At 38.1% G+C, this 12931-nt stretch overlaps 1 protein-coding gene across 1 annotated transcript in view; it reads right to left on the bottom strand.

Annotated features, from left to right (window-relative positions):
• The window catches only part of rb1 (retinoblastoma 1), a 44677-nt gene that overhangs the window by 24199 nt on the left and 7547 nt on the right, over nt 1-12931 (bottom strand). The window contains exons 7-17 of the mRNA XM_017493111.3: nt 12705-12815; nt 12437-12576; nt 11474-11551; nt 9774-9883; nt 9581-9658; nt 5600-5687; nt 1568-1684; nt 1437-1493; nt 1319-1350; nt 1138-1214; nt 71-276 (exon numbers count right to left, since the gene is read on the bottom strand). Coding sequence (XP_017348600.1) covers nt 71-276; nt 1138-1214; nt 1319-1350; nt 1437-1493; nt 1568-1684; nt 5600-5687; nt 9581-9658; nt 9774-9883; nt 11474-11551; nt 12437-12576; nt 12705-12815 — 1094 coding nt within the window. The remainder of the gene's footprint in view (nt 1-70; nt 277-1137; nt 1215-1318; nt 1351-1436; nt 1494-1567; nt 1685-5599; nt 5688-9580; nt 9659-9773; nt 9884-11473; nt 11552-12436; nt 12577-12704; nt 12816-12931) is intronic.

The following is a 12931-nucleotide window of genomic DNA, read 5'->3' as shown; positions in this document are numbered from 1 at the left end:
TTTCCACTCAGTGCTTTGTGTTACTTTTGAACATGCCATGCTAGATGCATTAAAGGACAGGAAAGCTCACCGATTTCCACGCAATGCTCTCCATGATCTGCTGTTCACAGCGGCCCAAGTGCTCGATCATGTCGTGCTTCAGAGTGGGCTCCGCCTTGATGAAACTTTCTATCACTTTGTAGACGTCAAAGGCGTGAAGCTGGAAGACGTCCAAGATCCAGGGGAAGCACAGGTTCGTTTCGGGAGATTCGCTGCCGCCATTCTTCAGGGAATATCCTGAAGGGGAACGACTTGCAGTCAACGTTCCAAAATATCCAGTTCTTCAGCAAAACGTTTGGTATTTTCTGATATATAATCATCAAAATGTATGCACAAGCTAAACGTTTTATGACAACAATTTACTGAAATGATTGTCACATACCCAAAAAAAAAAACAAAAAAAAAAAACCACAATACAAAAATTCTTGAGAGTTATGAAAAGTTCACTTTAAAGCAATTTCAAAAGTTCACTTTCTGGATTTATCAGTAAACAAATAAAACAAACAAATCACTGTCTGTGAGTTAGTAGCATGTACTAGTGCGTTATGTACAGATTAAAACACGAAGCTATGCTGTTATACGAATCAACAAAAGGGTGGTGTGATGCATCCGGTGGAGTTACTGTTATCACCCCAGAGTGTTTTCTTCCTCTTACACCACAGCAGTATGCCAACCATTACAATTTCGATTTGTCATTTTTTTTTAATAATCACACAATTTTTTTTATTGAAAACCTGCTTATATTTTCTATCCTCGCCATGCTCCAAAATATAGCAGAAACCTTCCCAGAAGACTGAAGGTCACTATAACGGCAAAGGGGCACTAAATCTGGAATGGGATGTTCAAAAAGCAGAAATGGGTGTGCTTTTCAGGTGCCAACAAACCTTTACACATAAAGTGTATTAGATGAGTACTGATATAATCCTTCTGAACAAATCATATTTGAGAATTCAACAGCGCAGTGGTACAAAGTGGTTAAAACTGATCGTAGTTTTCCAGAGGCAGGATTTATGTTTGATTATTTATCTTTCGCTATGGCTGATAAAACCAAGGAGCCTTAATATCAGCTGATTTTACTGGACAGTAAACTTGGCTTACCAACATATGTTGCCAGGACAACTTCCAGTGCACAGGCAAGGAGTGAAGTGTGGAAAGTAGCATTGTTCAGGAGTTTACTGTTGAGGAAAAAAAAAAAAAAAAATCATCAATATCTGTGTATTACATTCAAAACAGTCTTTCATGATACCGATCCATCATTTGGATGAATATTGACGCTTACCTGAAATTTTGCACCGAGAGTCTCTTCTCTTCCTATAAAGCAATATTGAAGAAGTCATCAGAAAATGAAGATCACAAAAGTTGACACGTTTGCTTCCACCAATTCCCTATACACTCACCGACTTAAGCATCGACTCCATGACTTTGTAGTAAAGCTGGACACCTAAAGTAAATCTCTGCAATAGAAATAAAAGTAAGTTTGTCTTGCAGATGAACATCAAATAGACTACCTGAGGTTTTGCTTTGTTACCTTCTTGCCCAATCCTTCACAGCGCTGACCAACAGCTTGAGCAAATTTCTGGCTGAAGATCTGACCGAACTGGTCAACCCGCTTCGTGATGTCTTCTGATGGGTCCACAGTGCAGTTCTTTAACAACAACAATAATAATAATAATAATAATAATAATAACAATAATAATAATAATAATAAAACATTCTTTGATAATCTACATGGCTGGGGCAAACAGCATATTATAGACTTTGAATACTCAAGGTGCATCCTGAATCGCATACTTATGCACTACTAGTACAGTTGTGCGTTCGCACTGAAAATTTCAACAAGAAGTAGTGTACTTCAAGTACCCGGATGATGCACTTACTCAACCAGAAAAAACAAAAACAAATAGCGGAATGTCAACTTTGCTTACGTAGTGGAAGAGGGAATCGGCTTACTTGAGGAAAAAAATAAATAAATTTAGTTCTTGTTTTCTTTCAAACAAAAAGTAGCATCGTAGTGACGTACGCGTGCTCGGGCCTGGAAAGTTAAGTACAATGTGAGTGCAAGCCAGCAGGGGAGAAGGGAAGAGGACAATCATGCTTGGGCACAGCACAAGGCAATTGGGCCCAAGTCTAAGCCCTTAACCCCTTTCACCTCAACACTAGCGTTCTTTCCGCCGGCGGAATGGAAAACGACTTTTCGGATACTTTTCAATTAGTATAAACAAATGAATTATTGTATCACCGCAGTTCTGGTACAAGATTAGTCAGGACACTTGTGGCTTTCTGTGTGTACAGTTTTATGCCTGTGTGCTGAACTGTTGGTGAGCATGGGGATGGGAAATGGGCGGAATTTGAGCTCCCTGCTGGGCAAACAATTCACACCTCTCCACGAAAACATTGAGACAGAGATAAATCGGAGAGCACGGCTAAAGCTTTTTTGATAGTTAAACACCGTATACAACTGCCACAATAAAATAACATTTAAACCAAAGATCGGACTTGTAGAAACGTTTACTACCTTACATAACCTACATAGACGAAAAACCAGTTCGCTCGCAGTTTTATAAATCATGCACATTTCCATCGGTATAAAGTCCTTCAGCTTTATTGAAGAAAGCAAATGCAAAGTGCCATATTTAGTCACAAATGTCCTCTTCAAAATGCATTAAGTGTTTTAATATCCCACCCCTCTGGAAATTAGTAATTAGCCATAAACTAAACTGAGACACCATCGAAAAAAGCTAATCTGCTTTGGCTACGCTGAACAACCTGCCTCCTAAATTATAATCGGGCAGTCTAACTTGATCGACACCCAATTGGACCAATTGTAGATACTTCTAGCTTCCAAACAAGCCCAAACTCGACATGATTGACCACTTAGAGGCTGAGAAAATCAAACGCGTAATCAGCACAAACAAACCTTTTACGCGTGCGTCTTGAGTTGTGTGTCAGCGGTACAGGCCAATCATGAAAGCGCTACAGGGCCGTGCAGAGAAATTATCAGGAAAAGGCAGCTCCGTTCTAGCGGTCTTCCAGCAAAACTTTATACAGCAGGTTTTTGCATGTTTGGCAGCTTTTTTCTGATCGCTAGTTTTCTACTGGTTTTCGCTCAGCGTGCGATTTATCGGCATCTTATAGAGGCGGCGTGCTCCCGAAAAAGCCTGAATGCAGCACAGCTTCTGGAGCAGTTATTTCCGAGTGGCTCTTTATTTATTTATTTTTTTGGGGAGGAAGACTATGTGGATTGAGTTGAGGGGCTCTATCTACCCCCCCCCCAGAGAAATCAGAGGAGAGGGGTATTTTTAATAAACATTATATTTTATAAGTATGTTTCAGACTTTTTTGTGTGTGTGAAATCACACATTGTGTAACAGAGTTCATGCTACTGCCATTTCTTTTCATTTTGTGCCATTTGGAGAGGTTATTTTGTGCCTTTAAAAAAAAAATGCTATTTCTAGAAGTCTGCAATATTTAAAGGCTTTGTGCAATTTTTATAAGCTTTGTGCCATTTAGAGTGGTTTTATGTCATTTGGAGAGGTTTTGTGCCATTTTGGAGAGGTTTTGTGCCATTTTGGAGAGGTTTTTACCTGTGTTTGGATAGCCTTACACACAATTTTAGTGGTTAGAGATAACTTCCTCATATTTTGGCTGTTCATGGACAAGTACTTGGGGCATCTTTGAGACCAGGAATGGGGTTGATATCAACATTTGCTGTGAAGATATAACATTTGTGTTAAAAGTAAATATTTTTTTGAAATAATTAAAAAAAAAAAATCTGAAATGTACTGCCCCAGGTAGGCTAGGTCAAAGAAGAAATACATGAAATAACTGCGAATTATTAAAGTCTTAAGTGTCTACTTTCATATGAGCCATTAACCACTACTGTGGTGTGTCAGACCACAAAACAAATAAATGCTGAACACAGGTACCCCCAAAACAGACAAAAATGCCATTTTTTTGGCTACCGGTAAAAGAGGTTAAGCATACTTGTGGTTCGAGCAAAAAACTCCCGGCAATAGTGTTTTCCTGTATTTTGAAATTGCTCATTTTTCATGTCAACCCATGTTTATTTTGACCAGGAACAATGTACCGTCACTTTAATGCAGTCTGAGCAGTGTGGCAAAAATAGACTCTGTGTGTGTGTGTGTGTGTGTGTGTGTGTGTGTGTGTGTGTGTGTGTGTGTGTGTGTGTGTGTGTGTGAGAGAGACAGAGATAGAAACGATCACAGTGCTGCTGCTTCAGCTCCATTTGAGATGATACTACTCTTCTAAAATTCATACACTAGAGTAGAGTCTATTGCACTGTAGTGCACAATGTACAGCGTATAGTACAACTTCAGTGATGATTCCAAATGAATAACAGAATATTCAACTGACAAACAGCTTTTTTTAAAATAAAATAAACTGGAATTGGTTTAATAATAATAATAATAATAATAATAATAATAATAATAATAATAATAATAATAAAACAAATTGTATTTGATTCAGCGATGCACATCAACACATGACTCAAATCACGGCCATCTGTTTTTGATTGAATTCAAAATAACGATTTGAACATACAGCTCAAAACAATTTCATCGCCTTACAAAGAGGGTAGGAAGGTTAAGACAAAGCTAGCACATATACTAAATAGAGAAACAAATACCAACATAATTAAGGAATACTCGAGTATTCATTATTCATGCCATTACCATAAAAAAAAAAAACCCAAATTAAAGTAACATTTCATCTATCTATTCTGTTTGTACCCTGTGGTGTACAATAATATCATGCTTAGTGCTTAAAAACATAGCTGGACTTATGAAAAGAGTGTGTAGAGTTCATAATTTCCATATGTTATCATAACTCATCCATAATTTATGTGCTTCCTTTGTGCTTCTGGTAGTTGCATGCATGCAATATGCAAATATATTCTCACTATTTGGTGTGCGCGCATGAGTAAAATTTCCCCACGGTCAACTTCCCATGAACCCAAAATGTAAATTAGATTAGCATTGTGTGTAACACACGGAAGCCTGAGTGGCCTGGATAATTTGCGAAGAATGCACGTTCATTTAGTGATTGTAGTGATAATAGGTGAGAAACGATATGGCACGATTCCACGTGCTTTAAAAAAAAAAAAAAAAAAAACCCAAGTAAAAATAAATAAATAAATAAAATATTTTGTTCACAAAATTAATATTAAAAAGAAACTTTTCGATTCTGTCTTTCAGCAACTCGAACAATAAATGCTGCCTTCTAGCACCAGTGCTAGTGGTGGAAAAATTTTTACACGCAGCTAAATGTAGCCTAAATGTAGGTCATTGGTCAAGTTTTCACAATGCCAAACTGCAGGCTATACGCTTTTCTTATTTCTTAGCTACAGCGCAAAAATCAGAAACAAAACATGTCTTGGCTAACTTACTACATCTGTGGCCCAAAAAAATGTAAGTGCTCACAATTTTTAATCTTGCCAAAGTGTTCCTTTAAAAAAGTTGGGAACCAAGTGTGGACTAAGTGTAAGATGCTGGGAATAACATTTATCAGGTAGTTGGTGTTGTTTTGCTCAGAAGCGTACCTTGAAGTAAACCATGAGAATGCCTGAAGGTTGGTCACTGATTGAGGTAAGCTCACCCCTCAGCTGCTGGATTGAATACATTGCAGCTCTGGAAGACAAAGATCCAACTGTTACAAAGATAATGATATAATTGGGCATAACCTAAAGTTAAGACTGTATACATAGGTCATTGAGTCTGTGATTAGATTCAGATCACTTTGGAATGTCTCACTGATTGGATCTCATGTTTTTTTTGAACAATAAACTAGATTTTAGCTTCTCTCATACAACGTGTTCTAGATTTTTCGATTGGTCTTTTGAGTATGATCACTTATGGAAAAAGGTCATTAGCACCACTAGTTGTTTTTGACGTGACAAATGTAAAGCAGGAACATCCTGTTATGCCTCTGAACTTGCAGATCGCAACCAAAAGTGAGTCAAAAAGGAAAGAAAAAAAAAAACCCACAGAGGGTGGGTTGTGGTGCCATTTTGCCCTTTTAATTTTTTATAGGTTTATAACTATAGCTGATGTACGTTCGCATTACATTTCAGGCTTGAAACTTGGCATGTAGGATTCTTGACTAAAGGAATCGGAGCACCGTGGCTACATTTCTCAGCTCGTCTCCATTTTGAAATACTGACTAGTTACTGTACTAACATTTGGACTGCAGTAGCTGAAATCCTGATAAAATAACTGCTATTTAAAACTTTAACTATATTAGGATGCAGTGTGAGAGAGCGCAGTTTCTCCTCCCAAAGCTCAAAGGAAACCAACAGTATCCACAACTTGCTCAAAATACTAATTTATTTCTGCTCTTCATCCAAGTGACTCAAACTTCTCGTAAATCGGTCACGATGAACACGCTCTATTTTAAAGGTGCCAGATGGCGAGACAGGGTGCATGTCCATGACTCATATGTCTCACTCCATTCATACATTTAGTGGTTGTTTGCTTAATAATTAAGGATTTAATATTCAGAATATAATTTTAAACATTCACTTAGGACAATTTCTCCCACTACAAGTCACCGTTTTGGGATTTAAATTTCTGCAGATCAGCCACACTTCAGGTGTGTGTGTGTGTGTGTTTGTGTTATCTACTCTCGCCAGTCACAACATATAAGTGGTAATTGAACTGTAATGGTAAATGACTCAAGATTATTATTTTAATACGACAAATACACCATGAAGTAACACTAAACACAATTATATTACAGTTATATAGTGGACAGAAACAGAGTCACAATGGGTTGTGTGTGCTGCGTTATTAGCAGATGAGCTATGAAGCGCCGTTTAGACTTCTAAGATGCCAGGCAGTAAGAGCAATTCCTGTTAGCTGTTAGCTGCATATTATAACTAAGAAAAATGCATGAATTACTAAAGCAATAAGGCATGAGCTACAGTGATCCATGATAAAATCACTGTAGTGGACAGAATTAAGCGGCTTATTGTTTTTATAAGACGGCAAAAAAGGATCAAATCCAACATTCAGTCAACTATTTACTTTATTATGAATAATATTCACGACAAACAATTTGTCTGCCACACAAAGTCACAATATAGTAACAGTAAGCTGTATTGCCCCTTATGGACACCAAAACGATACTATATAAATAAAGGTTTTCGTTTTAAATTCTGGGGAAAAAATTAGGGCTATATATAATTTAAAAATAATAGAATTTCCAAATACTTGAGGACATTTCTATGATATGCAATACATATCACGATATATAGTTTAGCCAACAAACTATCTACAAAACAGCAGTAAAATAAACTAAAAATTTTAAACCGAGTTTGACAAAATTGTCCTTTAGTGCTTACAAAAAAAAAACAAAAAACACCGTCTATTCAGTACCATTTAATATTATATATATATTAAAAAAAAAAAAAAAAAGGTTTTGTATCGCCACACCAACGATGTCAGAAAAGTCTATGGCGTTTATCACTATATCAATATAGTGCATCTGGAAAATATTCCCAGCGCGTTATTTTTTTTCCACACTTTGTTATGTTACAGCTTAATTCCAAAATGGATTAAATTCATTATTTTCCTCAAAATTCTACAAACAATACCCTATAATGACAACGTGAAAGACGTTTGTTTGAAATCTCTGCAAATTTACTAAAAATAAAAAACAAAACACGACATGTACATAAGTATTCACAGCCTTTGCTCAGTACTTTGTTGAAGCACCTTCGGCACCAATTACAGCCTCAAGTCTTTTTGAGAATGATGCTACAAGCTTGGCACACCTATTTTTGGGCAGTTTCTCCCATTCTTCTTTGCAGGACCTCTCAAGTTCCATCAGGTTGGACGGGGAGCGTCGGTGCACAGCTATTTTCAGATCTCTCCAGAGATGTTCAATCGGGTTCAAGTCTGGGCTCTGGCTGGGCCACTCAAGGACATTCACAGAGTTGTCCTGTAGCCACTCCTTTGTTATCTTGGCTGTGTGCTTAGGGTCGTCACCCTGGTGGAAGATGAACCTTCGCCCCAGTCTGAGGTCCAGAGAGCTCTGGAGCAGGTTTTCATCAAGGATGTCTCTGTACATTGCTGCATTCACCTTTTCCTCGATCCTGACTAGTCTCCAAGTTCCTGCCGCTGAAAAACATCCCCACAGCATGATGCTGCCACCACCATGCTTCACTGTAGGGATGGTATTGTCCAGGTGATGAGTGGTGCCTGGTTTCCCCCAGACATGACGCTTGCCATTCAGGCCAAAGAGTTCAATCTTTGTTTCATCAGACCAGAGAATTTTGTTTCTCATGGTCCGAGTGTCCTCCAGGCAGGCTGTCATGTGCCTTTTACAGAGGAGTGGCTTTCGTTTGGCCACTCTATCATACAGGCCTGATTGGTGGAGTGCTGCAGAGATGGTTGTTCTTCTGGAAGTTTCTTCTCTCTCCACAGAGACACGCTGGAGCTCTGTCAGAGTGACCATCGGGTTTTTGGTCACCTTCCTGACTAAATCCATTCTCCCCCGATCGCTCAGTTTGGCCGGGTGGCCAGCTCTAGGAAGAGTCCTGGTGGTTCCAAACTTCTTCCATTTATGGATGATGGAGGCCACTGTGCTCATTGGGACCTTCAATGCTGCAGAAATGTTTCTGTACTCTTCCCCAGATCTGTGCCTCGAAACAATCCTGTCTCAGACGTCTACAGACAATTCCTTGTACTTCATGGCTTGGTTTGTGCTCTGAAATGCATTGTTGTGGGACCTTATATATAGACAGGTGTGTACCTTTCCAAATCATGTCCAATCAACTGAATTTACCACAGGTGGACTCCAATCAAGTTGTAGAAACATCTCAAGGATGATCAGTGGAAACAGGATGCACCTGAGCTCAATTTTGAGTGTCATGGCAAAGGCTGTGAATACTTATGTACATGTGCTTTTTTGTTTTTTATTTTTAATAAATTTGCAAAGATTTCAAACAGTATTCTTTCACGTTGTCATTATGGGGTATTGTTTGTAGAATTTTGAGGAAAACAATGAATTTAATCCATTTGGGAATAAGGCTGTAACATAACAAAATGTGGAAAAAGTGAAGCGCAGTGAATACTTTCCGGATGCACTGTATATGATCCAGCCATATCAAAACTTTTTCATGATTCTCATGTAGGCAAAACTTCATGACTGTCTGATTAAAGGCTCTGTAGACTTGTACATGTCCCACCCCTGGAAGCGGCTCTTGCGCTACAGAAGCATCTCATTAGCTGCAGTAAGGCATGTTTTTGGCTGTGCATCTACCCTCCACACCATTCACTTTTACTACCATCCCTGCTATCTTAGGTAAAGATTAAGAAACCATAATTTCCTGTTATTAATAAAAGAAACGAACCACCGACTGAGACTAAATATTGCAATTTAACATGTTAACCAAAGTTAATCTACTCATGTGAATAACTCATGAATTTTTTTCAGTCATTATTCGGCCAATTTACGTTAGTGGTAAGAAGTGTGGTGTTATTAAACCAGTGTCATGAGATTCATATTACAGCTTCTCTACCTGATTGGGGTCTGTTGAGGAATGGAGACACTCTCCTCTCCAGATGGATTCTTTCTAGGAGTCATTTCTACATTTGTACTACAAGAAAGTAAGAAAAAGAAGAAAAAAAGTTGAATATACAGTTAACTGGGTAATCAGAAGTGAGTTTTCATTTGGTTCTTGCTGCAAAGGTGGATTAATGAGCAATACATACGCTTCTGTTTTGATTGGGCTGAGGGTCTCGTCGTCAGTTAAGAACAGTCGTGCGTCAAAGTCCTTGTTTTTATGGTAGAGCTCTTCATAACTTTTGGATAGTGTTTCCACCTATAAAGAGAATACAACCAACTTTTAAAACACTGCAAATATACTCTAAAGCAAAAGGAGGCTTTTACATTCAATTATATTTGGTTGAACCAGCAACAATATTCCCAATCCTCATAAAAGAGCAGAGTCTATATAATCACGTAATGTAACCAAATGACTGATAATACAGGCTTGTTGACTTTCATAGTATTTCAATCATCAGGTGTAACTGACAAGAAGCTCAGCTCAAAGCTAATATTTACTTCAGGTTCACTGCACATCATAGGCCTTTAAATGATTCATTTTTGAGGGAATCTTAAAGGCAGGACAGATGAATCACTAAAGCATGTTTGCTCCATAAAAAACAGAGGAGTAAAACTCTTTTCTCTTTAGCATTTGTTAGACTTCATAAATTGGGCAGCTTCTCCATAAGGGCACTTGAATGGGGGGAAAAAAGTAATGAAAGTATTGCTACAGAGGAAAACATAATTTTCATAAATTAAATTAAGTGATGCATGAAATCTTTGATGGAAACTGAAATTCTGGACATGGTAAACTAAAAATTGGCTTAAATGGCATTTTTATACAGTTGCATAAGTAAGGAATATAACACTTGGTGGCATGCTGTTATAGGAAAGTGATCGATGGTAGGGTGATGTGATGTGCTCTGATGGGAAGCAAGGTTATTGTTACCACTATTACCAATCCTATCTAGTACTGGATAATTAACTACCCTGGACTGCGCTCTGGATTAGATTGATCATCATACAACTGAAATAAAAGGATTGGTTTTACTTTGGCGATGATGAGGTGGTTTGCCTTCGCCGTAGCTTTGGAGGCAGAAAATCAAGATGATTTGAGCTTTTATTTAGTTTTTTTTTTTGTATTTACTGTTGTAAAGCACCCATGTTGTTTTTAATGGTACTATAAAGGCTGGGTGATATACATCGATATTGTGATAAACGATTATGCAATACACTTCTGAGATATCATTAGTATGTTTTTTTTTTTTTAATAATTACTGATTAAATGGTACTGAATGGGTGCCGCTGATTTGACGTAATTTTTTTCTTCGTCTTCGTTAAAAAAATAAAATAAAAAAAACAGATCAAACTCGGTTGAACGTTTTTTGTTGTTTATTTTACTACTGTTTTGCAGACAGTTTGTTAGACAAATTATATATTGTGATGCGCATCTCGTAACGTAGAAACCTATAGAAGGATTGTGATATATTTGTCATATCGCCCAGCCCTAGGTGCTATATAAATAAATTTGACATTGACACTGAGAGGCTAGTGTGCAGCCACTGTTAAATTGGGACGTCATATCATGCATCAGTGGGCGTCCCAAAAAAAACAAAACAAAACACAAAAAACCAGACCCATTTTTATTTTTAGTTATACTGCAACGTTAGCAATGAAATAGTGTCGATTTAGCACGATGTAAATCTCCTCATATTCGCTCACTAACAAGAAAATCCCCCCCACCTGCCCCTCCAATGCTAAGTGAAAAAAAGCGTGTTCTTGTTTCAAAGGGAATATCTAGCAGATCAATTTGGAAGACACACAAAACCCATTTAAGATATCAAATGTTGTTTGAAGCAGAACTTACTGTTGGAAGGTCCTGTGATCCTGACAAGCTCATGGACTCCAGGAAGGCACAGAAACTGCTTTGGTAGACGTTCTTCACCTGGAATTACAACAAGCACGGTGATTAAATGCTTTTCAGAGCCATCAATTTAATGAGATTACTACAGTTCACCAGATGACAACTTTTAAACCTGAGATACAAAAACAAGAGTTCACTTTATCCTGATGACAAAGAAGGGGTGGACAAATCAGTAGTCCAGATGTCCAGGACAAGTGGATTTGATGTCAGGATATTCAGGCTATTTTAATTGCCGAGTGAACAAGCACGTTCAACAACCTGAAAAAGAAAAATGCTACTCCTTGCTGACTTTTGCAAAACAAAAAGCTCTCATTTGGCATGTGAGTTTTGTTTAAACACAAGTTTCACAGTCATGAAGCACACCTCAATGGTGTAACCACTCATTCTAAATCCCAACTGCCTACTGCACTACAGACATCAGGTGAGGTGTGATCTGGTTAGCAGTGGAATGATTTCTTTTTTTTTTTTTACTAGGTGTCCTTATTATAGCGTGAAGGACAATGGACAATATTTTCAATATAAGGAAACTGAAAACTGGGCTAATAAAAAAAATAAAAAATTACACATAATGCAGTCATTCAACTCTCCTACTGGAAGTAACTTTAACTTTGTTGCAAAAAATATCCAGAGAAAATAAAGACGCTAGCCAGAATTTAAACCAAGGCTCAAAGGCAAAACACTGGCAACCTGGTGACGTCTGGTTGAGGGAGCAAACATGATGTGCTGCTTTAAAAACTTTGCTTGATAATATACTCACAAACTGTATGGCGATGTCCTATTTCTCGTTTTATCTTTAATCTTGGCTCTAATCTGTCACTTCTCATCACAAACAGGAAACATAAAGAACATTTCTTGGTTTTTACAAATGATTGCTCTTGATAAACACGATCATGCAGATCTTCTAACCTCATCTACACTGCAGTCGCTCTCCTTACACAGCATCTCCAGCAACTGCACGTCCATCTCGCAAGGACGGGATTTGTTGGCTTTGTTTCGCCTTGAGGTCCGAGTTGGAGGGCTCTGTGTCGTCTCGCTGATTGCCGACTCTGATTGGAAAGAGAGGACGGGAGGTGATTCGGCTTTACAGAGGCTTATAGAGCTTAACCACAGACTGCCTGCGCTGGAATACTGAAATCATTTTCTGTGAGAAAAGGATCAAGTGTAACTTGCTTACTGTAGAGAGGCTGGAGGAGAGAAGATGGGCAGCGCTTGATGTAGAACTCCAAAACACACAAAAGTAACTGGAAGGCTATCACCAGGTCATCCTCCATTTGCAGAACACTTCCTGTACACAGACAAACGCAGAGATATGAACTGTAAGACTGCTGTTTGTCCTTAAAAAAGCCATAATGCAGAGAAATATGAAAGACCAATAACAATAATGATAATATAATAATTATA

The sequence above is a fragment of the Ictalurus punctatus genome, chromosome 18, assembly GCF_001660625.3.
Source record: "Ictalurus punctatus breed USDA103 chromosome 18, Coco_2.0, whole genome shotgun sequence".
NCBI lineage: Eukaryota > Metazoa > Chordata > Actinopteri > Siluriformes > Ictaluridae > Ictalurus > Ictalurus punctatus.
This window is presented reverse-complemented; position numbering and strand designations above follow the sequence as displayed.